At 38.6% G+C, this 15008-nt stretch overlaps 1 protein-coding gene across 9 annotated transcripts in view; it reads right to left on the minus strand.

The window, feature by feature from the left end:
* Nucleotides 1–598: 598 nt before the first annotated feature.
* Nucleotides 599–15008, minus strand: part of INPP4B (inositol polyphosphate-4-phosphatase type II B) — a 745035-nt gene continuing 730625 nt past the window's right edge. For 7 of the 9 annotated variants that reach the window (XM_087866474.1, XM_087866478.1, XM_087866473.1 and 4 more), the window contains one exon: nucleotides 6330–7736. In XM_087866474.1, the coding sequence (XP_087722600.1) occupies nucleotides 7562–7736 (175 nt within the window). In that variant the 3' untranslated portion in view covers nucleotides 6330–7561. Of the gene's footprint in view, nucleotides 6306–6328; nucleotides 7737–15008 lie in introns of those variants that run through there. The other 2 variants (XM_087866479.1, XM_045798922.2) reach the window with 2 other exon arrangements.

Raw genomic sequence — 15008 nt, forward strand, 5'->3', positions numbered from 1 at the left:
ACGACATGTTAGTACGAACATATATTAATGACGATGACATTACAGAAGAGGAATGTATCTTGCTGCACGATCAGCAATGTTCTTGAAATGCTCCAGATGGCAAAACTCCATTCTTTCTTTACAGGCAAACAGGGGCCTCATTTGGTTAATTTTTTGGCAACAAGATATAATTACAGCTTTGGAATGTGTGTTCTAGTATCAGCTACTATAATGAGTTATGAATGATCAGATCCAACCAGTCTATAAGGAGAAGTTCGTTCAGGTGCTCAAGTGACTCTACCAGCATCTGGGCTACAAAGATCAGTGATTTGCCCCGTGTTGAAGCATTGACATCTGGTTCCTAAACTCTTCTTTAAATTGTGTTGACCTTGTTCCTACAGAATGGCAACCCTGAAAGGTGCATTCTGCTAGTGAACACGAGACTAAACTAGCATCAATGTAAAATTTGCTGTGTAATTGTGGCCTAGCAGAAAACTAGTCCATTCTCTTTGAACTATTATTTAGGTTACCCTTCTGTTACTTTAATTAACTTTTAGACATCGCTACACTGATGAAAATGAAAAAACAAATGTGTGATAGGGAGAAAAAGGCAGAAACATAAAAAATAAAAATCACATTTATTTAAACAAAAATATACACACAGTGTACAATGAATATGGTTTACATGGAACAACAAAATAAAATGATATTTCTTCAAACGCCAACATAACATGATCTAACCTATCTGTGCCCCATTTCCTAGGAATACACATTACTGGCTCGTCTAGAATATATACTTAACATAAAAAGAAAACAAATGCCAACATTTCGGATAAGTACCACAAGAATCTGAAAATTTGATGTTAGGTTAAACAAAATAATATTCACACAAGAAGTATATGTGTACAAAGAACACACTTGTGCAGGGAAATGGGAGCGTCATTACACACCGGTGGAGGCTGCCTTTGAAAAGTCTGAAAGTCCTTTGACATGAAATCGTTTTTAAATATTGACAGTGATATAAAAGCATCACAGGGCCTATGGAGATGAGAAAGCAATCTTGTGGGTCAATATTGCCTGCTAGGCAACGAAACCGTACCCAGTGATCATTAAAGATGGACTGTTGGATTAGGGCCTTTTGTGACTGTAATTTCAATGATTTTAGGAAGCTTGTGGATATAATCATGCTATGAGTAGGAAAGTGCAACATCATTCTAAAGAACTCGATTTACTAAAAGATAAACAAGATCGGGTTTATCAGGAAACATCACTTGTGCTGGGTCTTCTCTCTCTTGATACTCACTCTCTCTGGGTACCATACTTCACGGTGAGCCTTGTTTTCCTTTTTTGATTTGTAATTCTAAATGTTCACATAATCTATGATATTCAAGCTGAAGACAAGCTCATTGCATGTACAATTTATTACTATTTTTGGCTGATATCACCTTATGATTTTTCCCCCGACCTCCTTGTTACTAGTAGCCAGATAGGCTTTTGTTTCTTTGACATCAGAAATGCTTTAGACTCTCTTACGTGCTTAGAGATACAATTCGAAGACTGATTAATGTGCACCATGACTTGGAAAGTAAAAATCCAAATTTCCATACCTTAACTTCATACCGAATTGGCCCACCGTATTTTATCTAAACATTGATTTTATTTTCCGGTTCTTAAAGACAGTTTTGCTATAGGTTGCATCTGTTTGGGTAGAAAGTTCTAGCTTAAAACTGCCAAAGAAACAAAGGATATAATACATTGGGACTTTATTTGCAAAGCAATAAAATATAAATATGGGGGGGAAAGCATAGCTTCCGCAGACTGCAGCTGAGCTAAAAGAACGTCAGTTCACGCTGCAATTGTCAATCAACCACACAACTCTCAGCATTCTCTTCAGTGGTGCATTTGTAAAGCCTCCAGCTATTAAGGATGCTTTGTGTTCAACATGCTCGCTTCCCTCCGTAACTGCTGACCACAGTTTTTCTCAGGCCAATTTCTTAAATCTGTGATAAACGCGAATTTATTTCCTAAAGATTACAAAAGGTGCCCTGCATATTGAATTAGACAACTGATATGCCATCCTGCTTGGAAATCAAACATCTAAAACGTCTGTGGTGTTTCAGCATACTGCCAGAGTTTAAAATGCTTAATCTAACAGTGTGGGTTTCAACGGAACTATACTTACTAGAATCCGGACACAGTGATATGTTGCTGTTTTTCCTGCTTTTAGCAAATGCTAAAATTATAAACTTAAAAATTTGTACTGAAGCACATTTTCAGTGATACTCTAATTAGGCTAACATTTCTCTGAATTTAGCCCAGAGTGGTTATTGCTTACACTAAGGCTGCATTGCTGAGATTTCCCTTGCAGAACATCAAGAGAGATACATTTTTTAAATGCATCTGTATGATTATATAATTTAATTATGAATAACATATAAACATCAAATGTTACTTACAGTCTAATAGGTGTCTTTAAAAAGGGGGAAAAACAAAACAAAATTGTAGCCATCTGAAGATGTCTGATTGCACTTAATACCATATTAATAGTTTTATAATGCTTCCAATTATTTGTTATTTGCTGGAGAAAAAAGCAATGGTGGCATTCGGTTGTGTGCTGGTAAATGTTTAACAACTGGCTTTCCAGGAATTAAAAGTCCCAGTTTGCAGCATTCAGTAATTTCTGCATGTAAATACTCCCACTGTGGTCAATTTCAAGCTACCCACGTGATGTTCCTGGGTGTGGAGTCAGGAAGAGAGGCACAGGGGCACGTGATGATACAATGTTTCCACTGTGCAGGGACAATGGACATAAACAACCTCAGAAGCACAGGTAAAGAGTAAAATGAAGGAAAATAATTAGGAAGTGGTAAATTTTGATTATTATCTTTGTTTTTAATAAAATTTATTCAATTGCTTTTGATAATTTAGTATTTCATGATGGTGTGTTTAGCAACTGGCTTACAAAACTCCTGAAAATTTAATGATCAGTTCTCATGAGTCTGCATGAGCCAGTTCTAGTGCACCACTGGTATCCTTTCTCCTTGGCCTGTGTCATACTTTACATAAAGAGGGGCTTGATTTGTTGGGAAGAAAAGCATTACTCCATACAGATCTGATCCTTTTCCACCCTGAGTCTTATTTTATGCAAAATACCATACGAAGTTGAGGGGAAAGAAAGGGAAGTATCTTCCATCGAGATGCTGGCTTTTAAGACTACACAGTTTTTCAGAAAGTAAGAGGGGATTTGTCTTACAAAGTAAGAACTGGAGGTTAGTCACATGGCACACTGCTCTAATTAGTTGGTTGGTCATTTTAGACAATTTGTCAGCAGGATCACATGGTGGCTCCGACTCACTGGATTACTGGACTGATCGAACACCAAAGGATTGTTTTGGCAGGATAGAGACAAAAATCTAAGACAATATTTACAAGGAAAAAAAACCAAAACCACCACCCGAGAAATTAAGAATGCATCCAAATGTGGGTCTGCTTCAATCAAATATTTGAAACTTTTATGTTCTGCTGTTTCGTGGAATATTTTCAGGCTCTGGGTCTTTTGCCACTGGATTAAACATAATCAAGATTTCACCTTCCCTTGTTTTTAAATATGTTTTCTGTAGAACTCTGCAAATACCTATACAGAATTGATATGTGCATTTGCTAACATTGGAGGGGAAACATATTTTAGCCAAAAAAATTTTTATCTTGTTTGGAAATGTCATTTTCTTGGTTCAGTTTCTGGTTCAATCTGATCTCTTGAAATAGGCCTGCTGGTGTATCTTTTAAATAAAAATAGAGAAAGAAAAGCATGACTTGGCTGTGTTTGTACAAAGGAGATTTAAAACTTTTAAACATTTGCTCTCTGATTTAGAAAATCATAATAACTTAAGAAAAAGTGAAGCGGATTTCCGGCAATACTTGGAATATCTCTCACGAAAGGAGCAGTATTGCTGTTGATATGAAACGTGAATTTTCTTGGTTAAACCCACTTTTAAAAGTATGCATAGATACAGGCTTTGTATAGGGAAAGGCAGATGACTCTGCTAATAATAAAAGAAATCTTCTATGCATTTGTATTATAGTAAGCTCTAGCCTTTGAGACTTCTCTGTCAGTACTTACTAAAAAGAAAAAAAAAATCTTTGAGATATCTTCTCCAAATAGAAGACCCTACTTGTTGGCTTTCTAGTTATAAACATTTTTTCCATATTTGAGTCAAGAGTTTTCATTTTTAAAAATACAAACAAAAATGACTGTTTCTGAGTATTTACAGGATGATACATTTTCATTTAAGGTCTCTTGGAACACAGACCACTCTTTGATATACTGAATAAGGCTTCGTTGTTACTCAAGGAAACCTCTGTCATCCCAACCTCTTTACCTTAAATCCAATGGGATCATGGAAATAACCACAAATCCTACCGTTTTCGATTAAAATTTAACAATTCAAAAATTATATTTAATCACTGAAATGGAGAAGGAAGCATAAGGGAGAACACCAAAAACCTTGGTCTGTAAATAGTTCTCTAGCACATAGCATCTTTTTATTAAAAAACCTGTCGATGGCCTCACATATAACGCCCACAAGTCACTAGCTAAAATAATGGATTGAAAATTCTAGTATTAAAAGCCCCAAACGGTTATCTAAAATTTGTAGTAATCTGAAAAACCCAACATGAACCTGGAGATGTGTTTGGAGCCCTTAGTTCAACACATATCTTAGCCAAGAAGCTGTCACACTAGCTCTGGAAAGCCCCATAATACCATCCACTGAATGCGGTCACAGCCAGGAGATGTCTACGGAACAGCCCTCCAGCATTTCCAAGGGGAGATTTATGCTCTGGATAGCACACTCTTCCAACGAGTGAGGAAAAAGAATAAACTCTTCACATCTGGAGAAAACAGGTTTCATTCATTCAGACCATTATACTCCAAGGTTCAATTCTGGCAATAAATGCCAATTTCTATTTAACTAACTCGCATGTCCTCCCACAATTTTCATGTCTTTTTCGCACGGCAATTTGGAGAATAGACAAGCCACAGGCTAGGAAGGTAAGAAGAGATTGTAATCATGGTTCTAAAATGATCTAGCTGGATGATGGGGGGGGCATATCTTCCTTGTGCTTTAATTTGTCCATTTATAACGGCCTTAGACAAGATGATCTCTAAAGCACTTTCTAATTTGGAACTTTTGGAAAACCTATGGTGTGATTTTCCTGTGAGTACATTTCAAATTCAGGTTAACAAATAATTGCTTCAGTTTATCATTAGTTATGGTTGCATATGTCTTAAAATGTTTATTCTCCCGCAGTCATCTATGCCAGACAATGCATACTTCCACCGTCTATATTCTGTCGCAAGATGACTACTGGAAAACATCACAAAGACAGTTTATTGACTCTTAGGAACTTGGCTACATAAAGGTCAGGCTGATGGGGGTTTTCACGTTTGAGATCATCAGGTTGCTGATCTTTCGTTTCCTCGCCGTTGCCGTTCCTCGCCGTGTTTTTTCCACTATACTATTCAACTTTCACTAGCCCCACTTCTGTAATGGGGTCATATGACCCGAGTCCGAGTTTTGAAAAGATACCACATTATGGAAAAGTCTCCTCGCCGTGCAGCTCACACTGTCATCTACCTGTTCGGGAGGGCTAGTCTCGTCTCGCCCAGAGGAACCCCGTCGTGACAAGCACACCTGCAACCCGCTTCTGCAGTCAAGATCATGCGTTGATGCTACCGAATTTCAATTCACTGAAAAAATATTTTCCAAATCCCACAAATGGGCTCTAAGGTCACACGTGACAGTGGCTGTGAACTAACGTGTCTGGGTCTCCCTCCCCTTTCCCCTCTCCTGTCTTCCCTTTGGAGGTCAAGCGCCCCTCCATGAGTCCCCTATGGCAACCCGCCCCTGGCTGAAGGACTCCATGAAGCAAATGTACCCATTCTGAGCTGATCTCAGCCTGTGAGCGCCAATGCGCTGAAGCTGAGAACTAGAATCACAATGTGACTTAAGATTTTTTTTAATGGATTGCATTCAGAGTCATAGGCTAATACCTAATTCAAATAATGCCAAGATTTGGGCAAACATCCCTGATCACCTCCCTCCACAAATCTGGGATGATAAAAAAGTGAAAAGGGTGGAGATTATCCGACTGAAGCGTGTTTGTGTTCCTGTTTATTTACGTGTTGGTAAAGTTAGGTGTCAGCTTTTCCATAAGTCCCCTCTGGAGGTCGGTAGTACTTGGGGAAAGCCATCAGCTGTAGCATGTTGAAAGCATACTTTCTGCATCTGACATTCTTCAGTACATTCTCTATGCGGCATCCTTCTCTGGTGAAAGGGGAAAAAGTACAACTTCATGAAACACAGAATAAATAAATATGCTTTATTTGTTCAATGCAGAGTTGCAGCAACAGTCCAAGTAAAAATAACAAAGATTCAACTCTACATTTTTTTTTTTCACAAATGATGATACATCTTACAAAATTAAATCCTAGGCCAGGCCCAATACCGTTATTGCCCTCGGAAAGAGATGATTCAAGTCTCTTTGCTCTTAACAGATATTTAAGGTTTAATAAACTCTTTAAATATACTTTGCTCCACAATACAGCTTCACTTTAGTTTCATAAATATATCTGCCTTTTTTTAAATAACCTTTCCACAAATTAACTTCTCAGTCTCTTTAAAACACATTAAAATCTACATGTACCCCTAAGGATGCGGGTTCTAGGAATAAGGCATTTAATTGATTAAGTCTGGCCCTATAGATTTTTAAAGGAAATTTTCATCTCTATTTTACTTCATTATTTTAGCTGTGCAACGAAGAGAAGAATGGCTTTCCAAACAGCCTGGTCCAAGTCTCCGCTTTATAAAGGAAAGGGGCTTGTGCACAGACAGTACGAAAGTCACGGGTGCTGAAAATGGCATGTAAGACACAAACAAGACCTTGTTAAAAAGAATAGAAAAGTACTCCGAGAGCCAAATCAACCCAAACAATAGTTACAAACAGGTTAATTTAATTACAAAACATAAATAGCCATTCTCTTCATAAAATTACTTGACAGAAAAGGGTCAATTGAAGCCAAGAACTAACATAACTCACAGGTTAAAGAATCAAACAGAAGGTTCTATCAGCTGACAGCAACAATGATATTAGCACAGTGGAAATAAAGTCTGGAACCTCCCACGTCTCTAAGACTTGTCTCAGGGTTTCAGTGCATTGTACCAATTCATTCTTAATCGTTTTTGATAAATTGAATGGGAAGAGAAACGGGAGGTACAGAACTTCAAGCTTTCAGGATTCTGTTCTTTGTCTTATTCCAAAGACAGTAATTTAAAAATTCTTTTGAGCTAGTTAACAGTGGGAAACACTTTTCCATGAACAAAAGAGCAAAATAATTCCCTTAATGCATAGTACTTCTTTTTGCAGATTTTAGGAAAAACAAACAAAACACTTACAATTCGAACATTTGGTGGTTGTTTTTTTTAAATTCTGTGAATCTGAAAATGTAGAAATATTACAGCATTGCCCCCCATAATTTAAAGTCCATTGTCATTTGTAGAAAAGAAAGGAATACAACATAAAATTATTGGTATTTGGCTAATAGTAATGCAAGACTTAAAATAAGCCACACAACTAGCAGGTGTGAGCTGACAAGCAGCAAGGCGACAGGATAGAAGTGTCGAGAAGTTGGCTTGTTATCAGTTAGACAGCCTGTTTCGGGATCATCGGATTCATTCAGTGCTCCCTGGGTTTGTCTGCTGTTAAACAGGGGGAGGGGGGAGTCAGGGGAGAAAAGAAAAGAGTACAGCATTCACACAGGAAAGAAACTCAACCTTAAATATCCTGCAATACAACACATTATGTTATATAATATAGCTGTTTCAGATGGAGTTTTTATGCTAACCAGCCCCAAATGTGTCCTGTGCATTTTTTCTTACTGGACTACATTGACAAATGCATTAAAAAAAAAAAAAACCAAGATTCCTTTTGCTTTTTATGCAAGGAGGAAGAGAGAGACACTGAGGTGGTATTCACATGGGCTGGATGTGTATGTATCAGGAAGACTCGATCACATGAGCATAACAGCACCAATTGACAAGACTACATGAATAAAACTCAACTATGGATCAACCCGTAAAAAATAATGTGATAAATACATCTTGGGAAAATGAAATGAGAAATGCAGTGTGTAGTGAAGCAAACGGACATGCCTGGCACATTTAAACACACCATCTATTGTTACTATACCTACATAATGCATTTAAAGTTATAAAAATGATTTGCGGAAATGGCCTGGTATTCAAAATGAATGAAACATCTGACATGTCATCCTTGCCAGCCATATGACTCGTTGAAAACCCGACTCAGCACCCTTCTGTTAGTTCAGTTCATAAACTATGTTTTCTGCTGCTCATCTTACTTAGATGATGCCAAATCTATCTCCAAGGGACTCCTGAACTTAAAAGAGATCCATGTTTGCAGAATGTCTGTTCAGAAAAGAAAAGGTTTTCTGTGTGAGTGAAAGATGGGCATTTGTAATTGGGCTTAAAAGCAGCTCCAAGTGCGGCAAGTCTGAAATATGCCACACTGATATAAGTTGAAAATAAAAATTCTGTGTTATATTTCATCAGTATTCAGAGTTTTCAGAATTTCTATCACACTCAGGTGTCCAGGGGTGGTTCGATCTTTACGAGCTCCTCCAGGTCTTGAAGCAGAAAACTGGTGGTTTACTCAGTCTTAGGAAGACTGCAGTGTGAACAATCCCCTTAGCTTCCATAGCCCCCTTATAACGCTTTGCAGCCCCTGAAAATCTCCTACAAAGACATTTTTTTTTTTAATTTTTATTTACTTATTTGAGAGACACAGAGAGAGAGAGAGAGATTGAGAGAATGAGTGGGAGCGGGAGGAGACTCCTTGCTGAGCAGGGAGCCTGACACAGGGCTCGATCCCAGGACCCTGGGACCATGACCTGAGCTGAAGGCAGATGCTTAACCGACTGAGCCACCCCGGTGCCCTAAAGACATTCTTGATGAGGTACTGGACCACATCACTGGCCACAATGGGCAGCAGTGGTCGTAATTACTTTGAACATCTATCTGACTTAGTTTAAAGCGTCAAATCAATCATGTTGTGTGCTGTGCTCTGACGCTTCCTTCTTCTTTGGTAAGACCTAAGGACTATGGAGCCCGTGACAATGTGAAATAGCAGCTTATCTGAATAAAACGAATGCTTTATTGAGCGAAAGGAGAGTGATTCTGGACTCGCATTATTCCTACTGTCAACTGTATGAGTGACCCGGTTACTTGTTCAACATTCTACGGCACATTAGGTAGGAAATATGCAGAAGGATTTAAAGGATTGATACTTTTGTGACTAAGAAAAGCTTCCTTGCCCAATATTATTTCTCTAGTGTCACCAACATTCCCTCCTGTCCAGTTTTAAGGTGAAAGTTATCTGTAGCAAATCTTAACTTCGTTGAAACCTCGTTGCCTCTCCAATGTTCCTTGTTAGGAGAGAAGTCTAGTCTCCTAAATCAACCCCACTTTCTCTCATCTTTCTATCAATCATGTTATAAATATTATATTCTGATTACAAATTTTGGCTAACTATTAACCACTATCTATCACTATAATAGTACAGAAATACTCTCTCCCACTGGGGTCACCTGCAGATAGGCTCAGGCTGAGGACTCTACTACTGGCCAAAAAATAAGCTGAAAGGATTTTATGACAGTCCTTAATCCAAATACAGGGGACTAATTTATACTAGATGGGGTTGTTGTTGTTTTTTAAATAACTGCCAGAGCACGTTTCACATTTTCCAGTCTATTTGCTGAATATGCCTTAGAAGTGAAAATTACTAAATTAAAAGGTTGTGGTGTTTTGTTTTGTTTTGTTTCTGGAAGGATAGTTTCATAATTGAATTACTTTATTGTTTACTGACTTCTTTCTCTGGAGATTAAAATAATACATTAAAAATGCCTCACACAGAATAATTCCATTATTCAGCTAGAATTGAAAGCCACATGGCCCAGGTGGCTGCCGCCAAGCTCTAGGCTCAAGGCCCCCGACTAAGTCGTAACATGGGCACAGGTGCTCTGGGGGCTGTTTCCTTCTTTCCACTAAGAAAAGCACAACTGGTCATTTCCTCGTAACCACAAATGAATTTTTAAGCACTCTGCAAGCATAAACTGCAAAGGATGTGTTAAGTAATGATATTAGTAATTTCCTCACCAGCAGATGATGAAAAATAACTAATTAGTGGCCACCTTGCAAGGTGCCCTGACCATCCAGAGTCGCTCGTTTTAGCCGTCATTGGTAGATCACCATGGAAGCAAATCACAATGTTGCCTCCATTGAAAATGTGACACGATCAGTTATATAAGGGCAGTTACTGAAACTGCAGGATAGAAATTATTTTTTTTTCTTTACAGACCTGTCAAAGCAATCACTTAAAAACAAGTCAAAAGAAATGTCTCACGTTTAGATACATCATTGCTACATGAGGAGACATTTCCTTAAATAAAACCCAATGTGCATGACTTGATGACATTTGCGTATTTCTCCCTCTTTTCTGTGGGTGACTACGGCTGTATGGTAGATCCCAAGTCCCCCTGCAGGTATCCTCTCCACCACCCAGACCGCTAAAAACAAAAGTGAGATTCTTCCTATCTTCCCCTGCTGGGTAATCATTCCGGAAGAGTTTTGCTACTTGCTATTTTACTCCTTTAGCCATTAGAGCTTTTCCAGTGCCCCCAAAGGAAAATTCCCAATTAAAACTAAATTTAAAAATATTTCCTTCTGACCAGAAAGCTGATTTCCTCCCATGCTAAAATGAGACCATTTCACATTGAATTACATCCAAGTTTAGGGTTGTGGGTGCCCCATCTTGAAATTATGAGCTAAGATTTTAGAGCCAATATTTTAGAGATTTCTTTGACTCCACAATCATCCAGTAAATCAATCTTAATAGAACACCATGTTTCAAGCCCTAGATTGCTGGATTGTCTCAGATTTTAAACTGGCTGATCTGTGTAAAAATGAATATAACGTAGGTCTCGTATCAATAAGAACTTTGAGATTCGTACAGAAATCACAAAATCATAGATTCTCAGATGTAAAAGTGACTTTAAAAAAATCTTCAAGTGAAACTGCACATTTTATAGATGAGAAACTAAATCTGAAGGCTGTGCTGACGCTTTACAACAGCAATTGCAAGGAAAGGATCCTGAGAATGTAGTTAGCCTGCTTCACAGTTTGCTTATGTGGCACTCTGATAAAATAATGGGGAGGAAGGCTTCTTGTTTTCCGTTTAGATCAATGCCCATGAAATTTAAAACTCAAAATACTCTTAAATGTCAAATTATCTATCAAAGCTTTCCAAAAATTTAATTTATAATTAGAACACTGAAAGTATATTTCCAGGACTTTTAATAAACTGTACAACTATTTAAATACAGGGACAACTTTAATAAGACAATGTCAAAGGTGGGGTAATTTCCAGTGACCTAGAAGCAAGATTAGCCTTTGTGGCCACATTTAAGATGGTTTTTTTCATTCCAACTGGATTTCAGAATCTAATTCAAAATATATCATGTAGATTCTAGGAAAAGCCCCTAAATGAAGAAGTTACTCAGAAGATGTAAGACTTTTTCACTGCTTTGAATATCTGGGTCATAGAGTGTTTCTAATCATTGCGGACAAGTTTGGTATAAAAGAGAGTAGTATTAGGCAAAACACACCCCCAAAGGAAGCGGAGTCCTCCCCATAGGACACTGCACACATTTCCAGGCGGGCCATGTTTTGGGGGGAGGGGGACTGCTATGAACTAGAGGATACCAGAGCCTCATAACCAGGACGTGACAGCGAGCTTGGGAGCCCGACATATCAGAGAAGACGAAGACAGAAGACGTTGAGAATCAGAAGCACTTCACTGGCTTAGAGAAGAGGAAAAATCAAGAGGTTGATTTCAGAGTCAAAGTTTCTCTAGTGGAAAGTCTGGGCTACCTTGGGAAGCGAAAAGAGTGTGTCAGAAGTAAAGAAAAAGATCTCCCATGCATCATGTCCTACCCTGTGAAAATAGCTCTGTAGGTGTTGCCTTGTTCGTTTCTTACAAACAGCCACACTGGTCGGCGTTATTATCTCCAAGGGCCCAAAAGGGTCACAAAACTCGTTCAAGTGGCAGATAGGGGATTTTTATCCCTGTCTGGCTAGTGAAAAAACCATATTCCTCCCACTTAATGACCGGGCTCCTTCAAGCACAGGGTTTCTTGCTCTCTCTGAAGCTGGCAAGTGTGATTTCTTGCTAGTTGTTACATTAGATTAAGTGACTTCTAAAATTACTTTCATCTCTACCTTTCTGTGATTCTTTGATTCTATTCAAACACAATTGCAGTCCTCTAGAGATGCATATTTTTTTTCTACTAATAGAAGAGGTGACAGTTCAGTCAGAACTAGTTGAGGCAGGGAGCAGAAATCAAAGAATGCCAAGCATGTTGATGCTGTTTGGTCTCTAAAGGTGTTCTTACTCATTCTTACCTATTTTCAGAATTAAAAAAAAAAAAAAGAAAGAAAAAGAAATGTGACTTATTCGAACTTTTTGATTTAACTTCTCCCTGGTATTACTTTTTGTATTCTCCTTCCGTTTCATTCTCTTAGTTTTATAAAGTACCCAGAAAATGGGACTATCCTCTTGTCAGAAGAAGCAAGGCTCCAAGTAGTGACACCGTCAGATAGTATCTGAACATTGCTTTGAAGAGACAGAAAGTACATATGCTCAGAAAAACAAGTCAAGAAAAGATAGGAAAGTGGCTTGGTATCAAGTTTAAATGTTTTATATTAATCTTCAGGGGCTTAGAACTCATGACCCTGAGATCAAAATCTGAGCTGAAATCAAAAGTTGGGTGCTTAACCGACTGAGCCACCCAGTCCTTAATCCAAATATATATGGTGTATGTGTGTGTGTGTGTGTGTGTGTGTGTGTATAAATTTAAAGAAAAAAGAAAGGAGGAAGAGAGACATAATGAGTTGAAAGTATAATTGCTTCCATCACATAATTATCAGAGAACTGATTCCAGTTTTGATCTCAGAATTTTAGAAAGAAGAATATTTGGATGAGGTCCAGAAAGAAATATCATAAATGATTAAAGGACTGAAGAAAAAAAGCTTATGAGGAGGTGTTTAAGGTTAATTTTATTTGGATAAGAGAAGACTAATATGCAATGTGATCGCTGTATTTAAATGTATGTAAGAGAGTAGTAAAATAGTTTTTGAGGTATTATTTTGTGTTCCCTTATATTTTAGGCTGTAGAATAAAGCATGTGTCCCAGGGCTTTCAGCAGTGCTGAAAGCGAGAGCTACCCAAACTAAATACATCCACCCTTTGTTAATCTCATGACAGAGAAAATGTGAGGTGGCCAATGAGGGGGGAAAAGGACCTCTGAGGGTGGGGAGAGAAAAGAGAGGGAGAGGGAGAAGGAAAGGGAAGGGAGAGAGACACACATAAAGACAGAGAGCATTAACTGGGAAGAAGACAGAAGGACAAAGTTTGGTGTGGGGGTGTTGGGGGCGGGGTGAAGCCTTGTGCATTGTTCTGCATGTGTGCCTGGGGACAAAGGACCACCAGAGGGGGAGGGAGGCTGGATGCAGCCAGGGTAGCTGGCCCTCAGTCCTCAGTCACTGGTCTTGCCAAAGATTCCCTTGTCTTGAGTTTGGCTTGGATGCAACGAAATAAAGGGCCATGAAGTTACTGCAATGAATAGGAAATGGGCACATCAGTGGCTAATGACTGATTCAGACAAGACTTCTAGAGGTTTCAGCGCAAGATAAGACCTGTGGCAAGAGGAAAGCTCAAAATAATAGAGACTGACTTTCCATCAGCCTGGCTGGACAGGAACCGAAATGGAGAATGACTCTTGTTTAAAGAAATTTCTTTAAAAGAAACAAAACAGGGGCGCCTGGGTGGCACAGAGGTTAAGCGTCTGCCTTCGGCTCAGGGCGTGATCCCGGCATTATGGGATCAAGCCCCACATCAGGCTCCTCCACTGTGAGCCTGCTTCTTCCTCTCCCACTCCCCCTGCTTGTGTTCCCTCTCTCGCTGGCTGTCTCTATCTCTGTCAAATAAATAAATAAAATCTTTAAAAAAAAAAAAAAGAAAGAAACAAAACAAAAACGCATTACATCTTATGTACCTTAGTGGGCAGATAAATAAGGAAATTCTACAAAAAAATAAGTCCATAGATGTAGACATATACCCATAACTCATTTTCTATTTCCCATGCAACGTAACCAGCTTCTCTTCATACGGGAGTGCCAACGAGATGACTTCGTCTAACTGTTTCAAAGTAACAGAAGAAAGGAAACCAGTCCTTAAAAAACATTCTGTAATGTGCTTTTTGCTATGGTACTTAAAAATATAAACACCCACTGTCTCACTGCTCTAGTTTGACACTCTCCTGGAGTTCAGGATAATTTTTATCCCCAAGTTAAGATAATTCAAGATAATTTTCATCCCCATATTAAGAACATTAACATGCCCAAAATAAGACTTCTGATTCCATTCTTGATAAGCACTAGACAGGGAATCATGAGGTCAATCCCCTGCCAGCCAGCTTCCCTGGTGCAGCTGGGGGCCAGACTCCAGGGTGGCCCTTTAGCTCTCAAATAAAAATCGAAGTCCACATATGCCGATAGGTTATAGCCTATGTTATTCCGAAAGTAGCCTGGACAATGTAGCCGATATCAGTGGCAATGGAGAAATACTAGGACTTGCGTAAAAGAAAAGCAAATCAGTTCAGCTCTCTCTTACCTATTTGGTTAAATTTCTAATTTATTAATTTAAAAGGGAATGTTAACATCTATCCAATAAGATGATGGTGAGATGACGCAAAGGCATTTACACATTCTTCATAGTAAATAAGTAAATTCAAAATTCCGTCTTTCCACCCTTGCTAAATTTCAGTCTTTGTGCAGACAGTGAGTACCTCGAGCAGACGTGCTGCAGCTTAGTTCCAGCTCTTTCTCTTCTCCTTC

This window comes from Ursus americanus, chromosome 13, assembly GCF_024610735.1.
Source record: "Ursus americanus isolate L20-20 chromosome 13, mUrsAme1.1.p, whole genome shotgun sequence".
Classification (NCBI taxonomy): Eukaryota; Metazoa; Chordata; class Mammalia; order Carnivora; family Ursidae; genus Ursus; species Ursus americanus.